Below are 12,500 nucleotides of genomic sequence, written 5' to 3'. Positions count from 1 at the left end.
AAGTGCGAGCTGGAGGAGGAGGAGAACGACTCGAGGCTGATGGTGCAAAGGTGAGTGGCTCCGAAAGGATGTCGCCGAAATGTTCTTTTTGCTTCTCCGATTAAAACGAATCCAAGGTCACTTCACGACTGCTAGTATTTCACAGTGTGACATTTTTTTAAATTCAGGGTCTGGCTTCGTCCACACGGACAGGCAGATGGGCGAGTGGCCTGCCGTTTTATGGCCTATGGTCTGGGGAGAGAACGCGCACACACGCGGGAAGATTTAAATGATAAAATAAGTTTACACTTTACTTTTCTTGCTTGAACTCGCACTGTAAAGACCTTGCCCCTGCCCGCGCCTGCTCACTGCTTGTGTTCCTGCGGCCTTAGGCTGTCAACACGAGGCCATTAGAGTTCGGCTCTGCCTTTAAGCGTGGTAATGTAGATATTTGTTTAAGATTTCTGAAGCGGTAATTCAAATTTATTGGGTATCTTCTTACGCTTTCAATTCATACAGGACTGGAATATTTTTCATTTCATTGTACTGCTTTGTATTACCATATTACCATAGTTGCAAGTACACGAAAGATGAAGCTATTCACTGTGAGTGACGTGGCCTAGGCTGGGTTGAAAATCGCGGTCGCGCGTCTCACAGCGTTCTTGATTGTAGCTGCCAGTTTACAATTAATGCTTTCACGCACAATATTTTTTGCAAATTTCTCGACCCGCCAGCGCGCAATTTCGCGAGAGCGTTCAATCAAAGATGAGCGTGACTCGGGCGGCCAAAACACGTGCTGCCTCAGGTGATGGATCCCCCCCCCCCCCCTCCTTGGAGGTCATGGCCCTTTATTCGCCCGTAGGTATCAATTGTTCAGGTGGCCGTTTTTATTTATCTCCATATTTTTATAAATGCTAGCCGCTGTTGATATTTAGCCTTTATTTCCTATAAATTACCCCCAAATATTCGGCGGTTCGTTGTCCTGAGGGGAAGCCCCCCCCCCCTCCTTATCCTCATAAAAGTAGCGACGGAAGTTTAATGTCAAATACCGAACGTAAAATCCTGACCACCAGAGCTATGATTAGGCATGATTATAATAGCCATTGCGTTACGAATCTTTACGCTCAACAGAGGGAAAGTAGATCAATATCAGCCATGGCTCGTGCTTGGGACGTAGGGTCGATGTTGCCTCGGTAGCTTAGCGCATCCTCACCTTTGCTGCCTGAGCAGCGTCTTCACGGCCGCCTCGCATGCAAGCCCCGTCAAGGCTCACACGAAGGACCATTAAGGCTCCCGACCCAGCTCCGAGGCCGAGATTTTCCGCCTTCACGCCGCGGAGGGGCTCCTGTGTGCGCCCCGTGGCCGTACGGCGGGCGCTGAGGAGAAGCAGTAGGCGTGTGCCCGCGGGACGTTGTGCTTCCGGACCGTCGCCGCCGCCACCGCCGCCGCCGAGGGGCACCATGCAAGAATACCACGGGCAAGTGGAGCCGTGCGGCGCGTGTGAAGTTGCATGGCTGCTTGGCGGAGTCTGCTAGGCGAAGATGCAGACGAACTTTGTGGCAGAGAAAGGGATGCTTGCGTTTGTACATCCTGACATTTGAAAATTGACAACAGAAGTAAAGTGTTCTTTCGTGGACGTGTACAAGTGGTGAGAGTGCAGTGATGGGCCGCGTCGACGGTCGTGGGGCGTGCGGCCAGGGGCTTGGAGCCTGACGGCGGACCCCCCGGCCATGGATCCTCACCTCCTGCAGCTCCTACAGGATCACAGATGGAGGCCAGGCCGAACCCTGCCTCCACCTGTCCTGGCATACTTGAAAAGGGCCAGTGGGACAGAGGACGCGAGTGCGGACGCAGAAGGGATGACCAGGAAGAACGGACTGACCTGCGCCGTTTCCTTGGCGCAGGCTGCGGCCTCTGCGGCGGACTCCATGAAGGGAGTGTGCGAGGAGCAGGAAAAGTGAGTTCTCGGGGCTTGCCGGAAGTTTCCAGGGGATAGATGTAAGGCAGGCACTGTGGAGACAGGTGCTCGTCGAGCGAAGGAGAGGCAGGCAGCGGCCAGCAGGGTGTCACGGGAAGGGCAGGTCGCTGGGCGCAGCTCAGGGTGAGGGATTGGCCCCTCGACGAGCGCGGTAACAGGAATGAATATCGCTGGTTTCCAAGAAAACCAGGCATGCTTTTGATTTAAAGGCAGGGAGGATTCTGGGAGACAATTAGCTCGTGTGTATGACCAGGGTAGCTAACGTGTTCCTGCCCCTTCAGGCTGGAGTCCCAGATGGAGGCCGCGAGAGAGATGGAGAACCTGCTGAGCGCGTCGTTGGCCCAGGAACAAGAAATCTCCCGGGAGCTTCACCGCCGTGTCAGGGACCTCCAGGTGAGGACGCTATCCTGTTATATAGGCATTTATTTTATTTATTCTCTTTACGCTCCCTCACTCGCTCGCTCACTCACGCACTAATTCACTCCCTAACTCCCCCCCCCTCTCTCTCTCTTTCTCTTTCTCTCCTTTCCCTCTCCCTCTCCCTCTTTCCCTCTCTCTCTCTCTCTCTCTCTCTCTCTCTCTCTCTCTCTCTCTCTCTCTCTCTCTCTCTCTCTCTCTCTCTCTCTCTCTCTCTCTCTCACTCTCTCTCTCACTCTCTCTCTCATACTCTCTCTCTCTCTCTCACTCTCTCACACTCTCTCTCTCTCTTTCTCTCTTTCTCTCTCTCTCTCTCTCTCTCTCTCTCTCTCTCTCTCTCTCTCTCTCTCTCTCTCTCTCTCTCTCTCTCTCTCTCTCTCTATCTCTATCTCTCTCTTTTTCTCTCTCTTTTTCTCTCTTTCTCTCTTTCTCTCTCTCTCTCTCTCTCTCTCTCTCTCTCTCTCTCTCTCTCTCTCTCTCTCTCTCTCTCTCTCTCTCTCTCTCTCCCTCTCCCTCTCCCTCTCCCTCCCTCCCTCCCTCCCTCCCTCTCTCCCTCTCTCCCTCCCTCCCTCCCTCCCTCTCTCTCTCCCTCTCTCTCTCCCTCCCTCCCTCTCTCCCTCTCTCTCCCTCTCTCTCCCTCTCCCTCCCTCTCCCTCCCCCCCCCTCTCTCTCCCTCTCTTTTCTCTCTCTCTCTCTCTCTCTCTCTCTCTCTCTCTCTCTCTCTCTCTCTCTCTCTCTCTCTCTCTCTCTCTCTCTCTCTCACTCCCTCACTCACTCACTCACTCACTCACTCTCCCCCTCCCTCCCTCTCCCTCTCCCTCTCCCTCCTCCCTCTCCCTCTCCCTCCCTCCCTCCCTCCCTCCCTCCCTCCCTCCCTCCCTCCCTCCCTCCCTCCCTCCCTCCCTCCCTCCCTCCCTCCCTCCCTCCATCCATCCATCCATCCATCCATCCATCCATCCATCCATCCATCCATCCATCCATCCATCCATCCATCCATCCATCCATCCATCCATCCCTTCCCTTCCCCTTCCGGTATCCGTGGATTCCTCTGAATATTTTCCTTCTTCCTTCAGATCCTGGAGAAGGATTACCGCGGCCGCCTTGACAAGCTGGAAGCCGTGACCCGCAGGACAGAAGAGAAAGCATCGGCCCTGGCTCAAGCCCGAGACGCCCTCTCGCAGCAGCTGTCCTTCGCGGCGTGGGGCCTCGTGGCTGCCGAGTACTGGCGCCAGCTGGCGCCGGAGCCGTCCGCTGCCCTCGTCCCGTACGGCGGCAACCCGCTGAAAGTGTCCCCCGCACCCTACCCCACGAAGCCCTTCCTGGAAGGGCGCATATTCAAGAGGGAACGCGACCCTCGAGAAGCCGATAATGATGTGTATGTGTGTCCCCCCGTTGTGTGTGATGTCTGTGTTCAGACTTGTCCTAACGTAATAGCCGATGTCGGCGTCCAGACCCAAATGGCGAAGCACTCTGCTGAGGTTCAGCACGGTGGCGATCCAGCGCAGCCGGCAGGAGGGTCCGAGGAGGAGCTATACGAGTCCGCCAGGAAAAGGGCGAGACACCTTGAGACCAGGACCCAAGCCACCATGACAGTGGACAACACAGGACCCACAGACCGAGAACAGTTCTACCTGGAGCAGATTGAGTGTCTGCAGAGGGAAAAGATGAACCTCCGCAAGGTGAGATTGTGTTACAGTATTTAATTTCCTCACAATGTTTGTTACAATCGGCCGTTACATGTGATGTGTCTCTCGGAACGATTTTTTTTGTTTATTTCCTCAGGGTCACGACAACGAAAGGCGCGACTCCTTGCAGCAGCACAGCGACCTGGAGGATGAGATGGAAGCAGTGAGACAGCAGCTGGAGGAGGCCGAGCGCGACAAGTGCCACCTCCTGTTCCGTCTTGAAGAGGCTCAGGATGATCGCGACGAAGTCAAGAAGAATTTACTAGTCAGAATAGAGGAGCTGAAGGGCGACATGTCCCGCTACAACGAACTGTACGAGCTGGAGAAGAAGGCCCTTCGCCGGGAGTACGAGGCTCGCCTGGCGGAGCAGGAGAAGGAGCGCGGCCGCCAGGACGAGCGGATGCGCCAGCTCGAGCACCAGCTGTCCACCTTCAGGCAGGAGCTGGAGATCGTCGGAGTTTCCATGGCGGGCGACCTCGTGGAGTACGACACTGGCTGCGGAAGCGTCCTCGGTTCGGGCCGGAGGTCGTCCGCCAGGGCTGGGGACAGCGACGGAGAACTTGTGGAGAAGATCAGGGAACTCGTCAAGTCAGAGACTGCCCTTAGGCAGAAGATTTGCGATCTTGAGAAAAAGGTAATTCCTTGGGTCCTGCCCGGTGCTGGTAGTTTCATTTTCTTATTATTTCAGTTGATATTACCAGCGTTGTGCGTGCGTGCGTGTGTGCGTGCGTGCGTGCGTGCGTGTGTGCGTGCGTGTGTGTGCGTGTGCGTGTGCGTGTGCGTGTGTGTGTGTGTGTGTGTGTGTGTGTGTGTGTGTGTGTGTGTGTGTGTGTGTGTGTGTGTGTGTGTGTGTGTGTGTGTGTGTGTGTGTGTGTGTGTGTGTGTGTGTGTGTGTGTGTGTGTGTGTGTGTGTGTGTGTGTGTGTGTGTGTGTGTTTATGCGCGTGTGTGTGTTTATGCGCGTGTGTGTGTTTATGTGTGTGTGTGTGTGTGTGTGTTTATGCACGTGTGTGTGTGTTTATGTGCGTGTGTGTGTGTGTGTGTGTGTGTGTGTGTGTGTGTGTGTGTGTGTGTGTGTGCGTGTGTGTGTGTGTGTGTATGTGTGTGTGTGTGTGTGTGTATGTGTTATAGTGAAAGAATATGAGAGAGAGAGAGAGAGAGAGAGAGAGAGAGAGAGAGAGAGAGAGAGAGAGAGAGAGAGAGAGAGAGAGAGAGAGAGAGAGAGAAGGAGGGAGGGGGGATGTACTATTTATTAATAATGTGATGAACAGATTGATCATTATGAACATTCTTTGGCCACTGCAACCCGGAGGAAAAGCCTTACAACACTTGTGCATGATCCGCAGGAGTGTGCTTATCGCGAGACCATCCGTGAAGCAGACAAGATCATGTCCAGCCATGTTACCTCGTACAAGCAGAGGATAGAAGAGCTGGAAGCGTCGATGGAACAGCAGTCCTCCAAGATCCATCAGCTGGAGGCCTCGGAGGATCGCCTCAGAGCCAACCTGAGGAACAACTCCAGATCCAGTGACGGCGCTCGAATCTCCGACCTCCTGGACCGTCTGATCGACACGGAGAACTCAGAGCTGAAGCTCAAGGAACGCGTCTGGGGCCTCGAGCGAAGTGAAAAGGAGCTGCAGATCAAGGTGTGTGTGTGGGGGGGTTATTTGTGAACTGTCATGGAAAGCTGGTTTATCCTGCATTTTAAAGATCAGTCAGATTTGAGGGAAAGTGTAGATGGATACTTAAGCATTATTTTCCCTTGGCAGCTGATGGAGGGCGAGAAGGTGAACCAGTCTTTGAGAGCAGAACTGCGGGACCAAGAGGAGTTAGTTCATCGTCTCATGACGCTAGAAACAGAAAATAACGCTCTTTCCGCAGAGATCAACCAGGTCAGTGCTGTACTGAAATCTAGCTTAAACTGTCACAGTCAGGTATGACAAGGAAATGAGTTGAATGAGTTCTTTAACGCTGAGCCCCTTTCTTTGCACTTCCAGGCCAAAGACTCCGCCCGCAAGATGAGCGAGGTGCAGCAGAACGAGAGCTACCTTCGAGGTCGAGTCGAGGAGCTGGAGATGACCGAGAACATGCTTCGCGAGACCCTCCAGCAGGCCGACCTCATACTAGCTCAGAGAGAGAAAAAGCTCAGAGATCAGGTGTGTGAGGCTATCCCGTTGGTGTGTGTTAATACGATGTTATCTCTGCAGTTCCAATGCCGTGATTCATGTCACGCCCGCCATTCTCATTCTGTTGATTCCACCTGCAGGTTTCATCCCTTCAAGAGGAGGTACAGTCATACAAGGCCCAGCTTGAGTCTGCGGCGTCTAAGGAACATGGTGCTAGAGAATGCGAGGTATCTTACAAGAAGCAACTGGAGGAGTTGAAAGCCCGACTTGCTGAGACGGAACGACAGCTGAGAGAATCATCATCCGAGACGAACAGTCAAGAGACTCAGCACCGTTCTGAGGTAGATTTTTTGTTGCAGAATTAATGATCATTATCCATGAAATAAATCCACTAATGGTGTCAAAATTAAAACTGAAGATTGGAGAACATACCGTGAACACAAGAGTGGAAAACACACATAATTAACAGTCATTCATTTCTCCCGCTCTTAGGTTACAAAACTTCGTAATCAACTTAAATTAGGGAACTCACAGCTTAATGAGCTTGAGAGGCTTAACTGTGAGCTGCGTGACCGGGTGCTGGCAGCAGAGGCGCAGAGCGAGCAATTAGCGAAAGAGCTGGAAGAACAGTGCCGTCGCCACGAGCAGGATCTTCTTACTCTTAACCTCCAGGTGAGCTTTTCTGTCGGACTCGGGGTGCCAGCTTTGCTGGGGCGTTGCTGTTGTGTGTGTTTGTGTGTAAAAGCTTGTGTCAATTGCTGCTCTGGGATGTTTATATTTTAGGCCGGTTGATAGTATTACGGCGGTCTTTCCAGGTATCCGCTGGGGAAAGTCATATTAAGGAGCTGCAGAGCCAGCTCGAACAGCTGAGCCATGAACATGCCGCTAGTGAGCTGGACGTCCTGGCTGCCTCACCTATAGCTCCGCTTTATGCTACCATTACTTCTCTAATAACTGCCCTCAAGGTTAGTTTCTCTCATGATTTCACGCGCTGAAGCCTCATAACATGTGCTGATCTGCAGAACTTTGTTTTTATCATGTTTTCCAGGCAATATGGCTTTTTCGGCCTCTTCAAGCGTGTGATCGATTTGCGCATGATTGATGGTTCTTTCCGCTTTGTCCACAGAGCTGTGAGTCCTGTAGTGAGACCCAGAAGAGCATGTTGGCCGAGGTGACCGCCCAGCTCGGCACCCTGGCAGAGCTGCTCGAGGGCAGGGCCAGTAACTCCGACACGGACGTAACCTTGGATAGTGATGAGGGAGGTGAGTAGGTCGGCTTGGAAAGCATTAAAGATGGCCTCTGTCATCCAAAATCACCTTACAGGCTTAGCGGTATTGCAGATTGCACTAACTACTGACCTAATTTCCAGAAACATTCATCACAGACACAGCAGAAAACTTGGCCGGCGAAGCCACTACGACCCCCCCTCCTACCCCCGCCGGGGAGGGGCTTCGGGAACACTCGAGCGGGGACGCCACCAACTGCGACTTGGGCGCGAGCTTCCAAAGAACCAAGCGCCGGAGGAGCAGAAGGCGGTTAGAGGAGCGCAGCAGCAGAAGGCTCGTGCGCCCTCAAGGCTCTTCCACAATTTTGGAGGAGTTAGAGGAGAAGGTTCGGGAACTGGAGGAGGCGATAGGACGGAAGGAGGAGGAGCTCCGTCTGGCTGACAACGAAGCCAGCGAGCTCAACCAACAGCTGCAGTCGCGGGATGCTGCCCTCACACTCAAGGTTACACGCGCGTCCTTTATTCGTAAAAGATTTTCATGTCTGTCATGTCTCCTCATAACAAATGAGTGAGATGGAAAGAAATGAACTATTTCATAACTATACCATTTATGTCGATATGCATATTCAAAATTATGATTTCATGGCAGGGTGAAGAGGTGGAGCATCTGAACGGGACACTGGCCAGTCTCCGTCAGCAGCTCATGCAAACCGTGGAGGACTACGAGCGTGCGAGGATGTCCTTAGAAGCGAAGCACAAGGCACGAACATTCTGTGTAACCTCTTCCATGTTCATCGTGTTGCAATGTTTTCCATGTTCATTGTGTGTGCGAGTAGCGTGTGTGCGCGCACTTCATGTTTATCTTTACTGAACTAATGTTTGACTTATGCGCATCGTTTTTGCAGGTTGACCTAGGAGAGTTAACGCAGCGTATGGAGCAGCTGACAAAGGAGGCCGAGAGCCTGGCTGCCAGAGGAACACTCAAGGACAGCATAATCTCCACCCTCGCTTCTCAGATCCGAGCCATCCTCAGGTAGCAACCCTTCCCGGCGTGGCCAGGAGGATAGATGAATATGATACATTAACGTATCATGGTATCTGACATCTCCATCTGAATGTATAAATGCCTTTTAGTTTACATGTAGATATTAACCCATTTGCATTTTACAGATCAGGCAATATGAGTGTAGTCATCAACCAGCTGCGTCGCCTAGGAGAGGGTGACCCCTGTGGAGAGTCACCAGCCGAGGGCACCCAGGGTCACCCGCCCACCGCCAGCCCGATGCCCACAGTGCCGGACTTCGATGTTGACGCTGTCTGCTCATTCCTCAGTCAACCCAGTGAGGTAAGGTTCCGCGGGGAGGAAGGCTCAGAGCCAGGTGGAGATTTCGGACAGGCGTTAGATTTAACAAAGGTTCATTTGGAAATTTATTGGCGAAAGTAGGTTTTTAGGGGGAAAAATATTGTTCTGTCCTTATTTACAGTGTCTTTATGCATATATATTTGTAAAAGGAGAAAAATATGAAATATAGAATAGGATTATCAGATATAATTGTCTTATTTAATGCAATTCATCTAAATTTTGGCCTGCTTTACTAGAACTAAATTTCAGAAAATGCAATGAATTAACAAATGCGACTAATTAACAGTTTCAAAATATGTTATTAACACGTTTCCTGTAGAAATAAACTGAATAACAATATAACATAGGTAAAGATAAACGTATGTAACAATGGTAATGGAATTTCCTAAATTCTTCAGCAAAAACCAACATTCCTCCACTAGTAATGTAAGTCATAAGGGAGACAGAAATGCTTCTCACTAACCTCAAACATGCATTCTAGTGCTTTAGATGCTAGTTCACCGAAGATTAACTTGTCTGTTGCATAAAGGTCTTCCCTGAATGCCAGTCTAAAGCGCAGAAAGCAATGGTGACGTGACTAAACTAACCCCCGTAAGAGGATATCAAGGTCCCGACTCGGTTTTTGTGTCCCCTTGATGGTGCATGGCATTAACAGTTTGGAGCTGATTCACTAAATAAGTTCAAGCAGTATAAAAGCTAGGGAATAAATCTTACTATCAATGAAGCGCAAATTCACCAAGGACTGGTGTTTAACCAACTTTGTGTGTGGAGTGTGAACTAATATGATAATATTAAACTAAATGCACAAGCTATAGATGACAAGGAACCCTTTCCATCTCATTTGGTTGAAGAGCTTTAGGAACTCTCTTTACTTTCAGGACTTGAAAATCTAAAGATATGGAATTCGGCGTGAGCGTGAGACAGGATAGAGCCAATTGCCTCTCCTAAGAGAAGGTTAAATTTCTTAAGACGTTCAGAAAAATAGGAGGTGAACGTACTCTCTCTCAAAGCTCCCATGTGGATCGGACTTGTGCCATGCAACTGTTGTGATTTGCGATTGTGCTAGGTGCTCAGATGTATTCAGAATGTGGTCAAATAAGTGTCTTGTTAATGATTGATCATACATGAAAAAAATAAAAAATAAAGAAGAAACATGGCAGCTTTAGGAAGATATTAGGGGTCACCCAAATAGTGTGTGGAGTGTCAAAAGTAGTGTAGGTTACTTTAGAATTTTAACAACTTTTAAGCCTATAAGCAGAAAGCCAAAATAACAAAAGAGAAACACGGAGCAAGATTCACTTTAAGGATCTTTGTGCATAATCGTTGAGCGTTTCGAGTTTTGGCCGCTAGACTTGGGCCTGTGTGTTGTCTTTTTTTTTTTTTTTTTTTACGGACTTGAGATTCTGTCGTAACGATCTTCCACTAACTGTCTGTAAAGTAGTAACTTTGGATCCTTTCTCAGTAATTCTTGTAGTGAAGGTTGTTAACGGGAGTTACAGGGGAGTTTTTTTTTCCACTAAGGGGATCGGTTTTGAATGATGCATTAATAGTTTGGACGAAGCCTTTGTAGTGTCATTTTTGGTGTTGGTGTGGTGTTGTGTAATAATAGTGTGTGCAGTGAACCCTAACTTTATGCATTGCGATGCTGTTGTAGCATTAATACTGCTCTGATCAAGTAGCTTTTTGGTTGATGTTTCTATTGCATGTGAATCTTTCTATTGTAATGGCATACATTTGGGATATATGGTGAATAATGTATCTGTAGTTTCTGTTGCATTTGTTGTATTCATCATTTGAATATGATTACAATTTGCCTTTCATTATGCCATGCTCACTGGTCTTTTGCCATGATCATTCCACGCTCCATTTCCTTGTACAAGGCCGTATGATATTTAAGCTGTATTCCATTGCTTAAAACTTTGTATTTTGACTTGAACTAATGCATGGTTTGAGGCGACCATGGCACACTGAAAGGACTCTCCCCCAACTTTTTTACATTGCTTTCTCTCCATTCTCCAGATGGCTTATTTGTCTCAGTCCGCCATCTCGAACGGGACGGAGCCATCTAGTCACGTGACCCTGCAGTCTGATGTCTCTTTAGCTCTCTCTGCGACAGAGCTCAGTGGTCGCGTGACTTGCCACGGCTCTTCTTCATTGGCTCAACGTAGAAAGTCTCGCATACCACGATACATGCCCTCTTCTGTGCCCAGTGCAAAACCTGCATCTAAGCCAATGCGTATGGTTAAGCCCGATGTTGTGCCTGAACAGTCAGTTAAACCAGAGGCAGAGCCGGTGCAATTTGTAAAGCCTGCACCGAGCCCTGCCCCTGTGAGCAGACCTGTGTCAGTTCACACGAGAATTGCAGAACCTACGCCAGAACCTAGGCGGGAGTTCAAGCAAACTCCAGCAAAACCTACACCTATGTTGAAGCCCTTGGCGACCTCTACTCCAGCAAAACCCACGGGCAGAAAGGTTGACCCATCTTTTTCTCCTTTATCTCATCTTAAGCAGTAATATTGCTAGTGCTTTTTGATATTTCCTGCTGTAATTTATAGAGTATGTATTTCTTCTTTTTTCTAGTGTACTGCTAAGTAAGAAACATATTGCAGTTGTTATTCCCCAGCAATCTTTTAACTTGTAGCTGTGAGTACTTGTAATCGCTCAAGGAAAAGTGGAAGTACTTCAAGACAAGTAAAGCTCAAGAAAGTTCCTAGAAAAGATTTCTTTGTTATCTTCATGATGCTTCCTTTTCACATCTTAGACTAATATATTTTTTTCGCCCATTTTTCTGTTGAATCTCTCACTGTTAAGGAAAAGGCATCGAATATTTCAAAGGAATCTTCAGTAATCCTTAAACTCCCAACTGGTAGAGTGAGTGGAATGCCCCCCACCACTCAGAACTTCGTGAGTGCAGATTTATGGCATGTGACCATTTCTTGCTTGCTTTTAGGATTCGACCAGACGAGAACGGCCGGGAAGGTTTCTCTCCGACGCGCGGAAGGTCAAGCGGATGGTGGTAAGATGCTCCGATTTTTATGCTGATTGTTCCTTCTTGACATTGGCGGTCACTGCCACATTCACAGATTTATGTGACTTTGCATGATGCGAAGTGTTAACAGGCTTGGGGCTGATGAGAATTGACCAATCGTCGACTAAATATAGTGAGCCAGTTAGGTGAAATTGACACTTTGATTTACATATTCTCTGATTAGTTTTCATTATATAATTCTTGCATTATGGAGTTATTTATTCTCATCCATGCCTCCATTTTTTCGCAATGGATACTGTTCGTTTAGCTGCCCTTTCATCATAAAATAATGTACACAGAATATAATCACCTTAAAATCACGGAAATTATAAAATATGCACTTAACTATGAAGGTACATAAGTTGAATTATGTCACCAGTAAAGCTGCAGCTAAGGATATTTTTCTCGTAAATGCCCCAGTAGGTGTCCAAACTAGCTTATCTACATAGGGTAGATTTCATCCAGGCAAGTATTTTTCAAAAGAAAATGTTATGCTTTGTGGCATTTGTAAGTAAAGTCATTCATATTTGGACGCTATGAAGCAGGGCCTTGCTAAATGTTAGATGTGGCTAATAATTTATAACCTATCGTGGCGCTAAATTAAATTAGTTGCAATATACTGGGATCTTTGTGTGATGTGAACGAACATTTTTGTTAGATTACTATGTTGGAATAAGGATATTGAAGTTGGTCTGACAAA

The 12,500-nt window shown here is 48.7% G+C and overlaps 1 protein-coding gene across 2 annotated transcripts in view; it reads left to right on the top strand.

The window, feature by feature from the left end:
* The window catches only part of LOC125042215 (myosin-9-like), a 15,804-nt gene that overhangs the window by 845 nt on the left and 2,459 nt on the right, over positions 1-12,500 (top strand). Inside the window, exons 3-19 of one of the 2 annotated variants that reach the window (XM_047637717.1) lie at positions 1-50; positions 2,239-2,350; positions 3,448-4,053; positions 4,157-4,693; positions 5,405-5,704; positions 5,828-5,950; positions 6,056-6,214; positions 6,325-6,525; positions 6,677-6,856; positions 7,000-7,149; positions 7,311-7,446; positions 7,554-7,912; positions 8,059-8,169; positions 8,315-8,442; positions 8,580-8,754; positions 10,792-11,244; positions 11,723-11,788. The exon at positions 1-50 is cut by the window's left edge and continues 103 nt beyond it. In XM_047637717.1, the coding sequence (XP_047493673.1) occupies positions 1-50; positions 2,239-2,350; positions 3,448-4,053; positions 4,157-4,693; positions 5,405-5,704; positions 5,828-5,950; positions 6,056-6,214; positions 6,325-6,525; positions 6,677-6,856; positions 7,000-7,149; positions 7,311-7,446; positions 7,554-7,912; positions 8,059-8,169; positions 8,315-8,442; positions 8,580-8,754; positions 10,792-11,244; positions 11,723-11,788 (3,846 nt within the window). The remainder of the gene's footprint in view (positions 51-2,238; positions 2,351-3,447; positions 4,054-4,156; positions 4,694-5,404; positions 5,705-5,827; positions 5,951-6,055; positions 6,215-6,324; positions 6,526-6,676; positions 6,857-6,999; positions 7,150-7,310; positions 7,447-7,553; positions 7,913-8,058; positions 8,170-8,314; positions 8,443-8,579; positions 8,755-10,791; positions 11,245-11,722; positions 11,789-12,500) is intronic. The other variant, XM_047637718.1, reaches the window with a different exon arrangement.

The sequence above is a fragment of the Penaeus chinensis genome, chromosome 31 (genome assembly GCF_019202785.1).
Source record: "Penaeus chinensis breed Huanghai No. 1 chromosome 31, ASM1920278v2, whole genome shotgun sequence".
NCBI lineage: Eukaryota > Metazoa > Arthropoda > Malacostraca > Decapoda > Penaeidae > Penaeus > Penaeus chinensis.
This window is presented reverse-complemented; position numbering and strand designations above follow the sequence as displayed.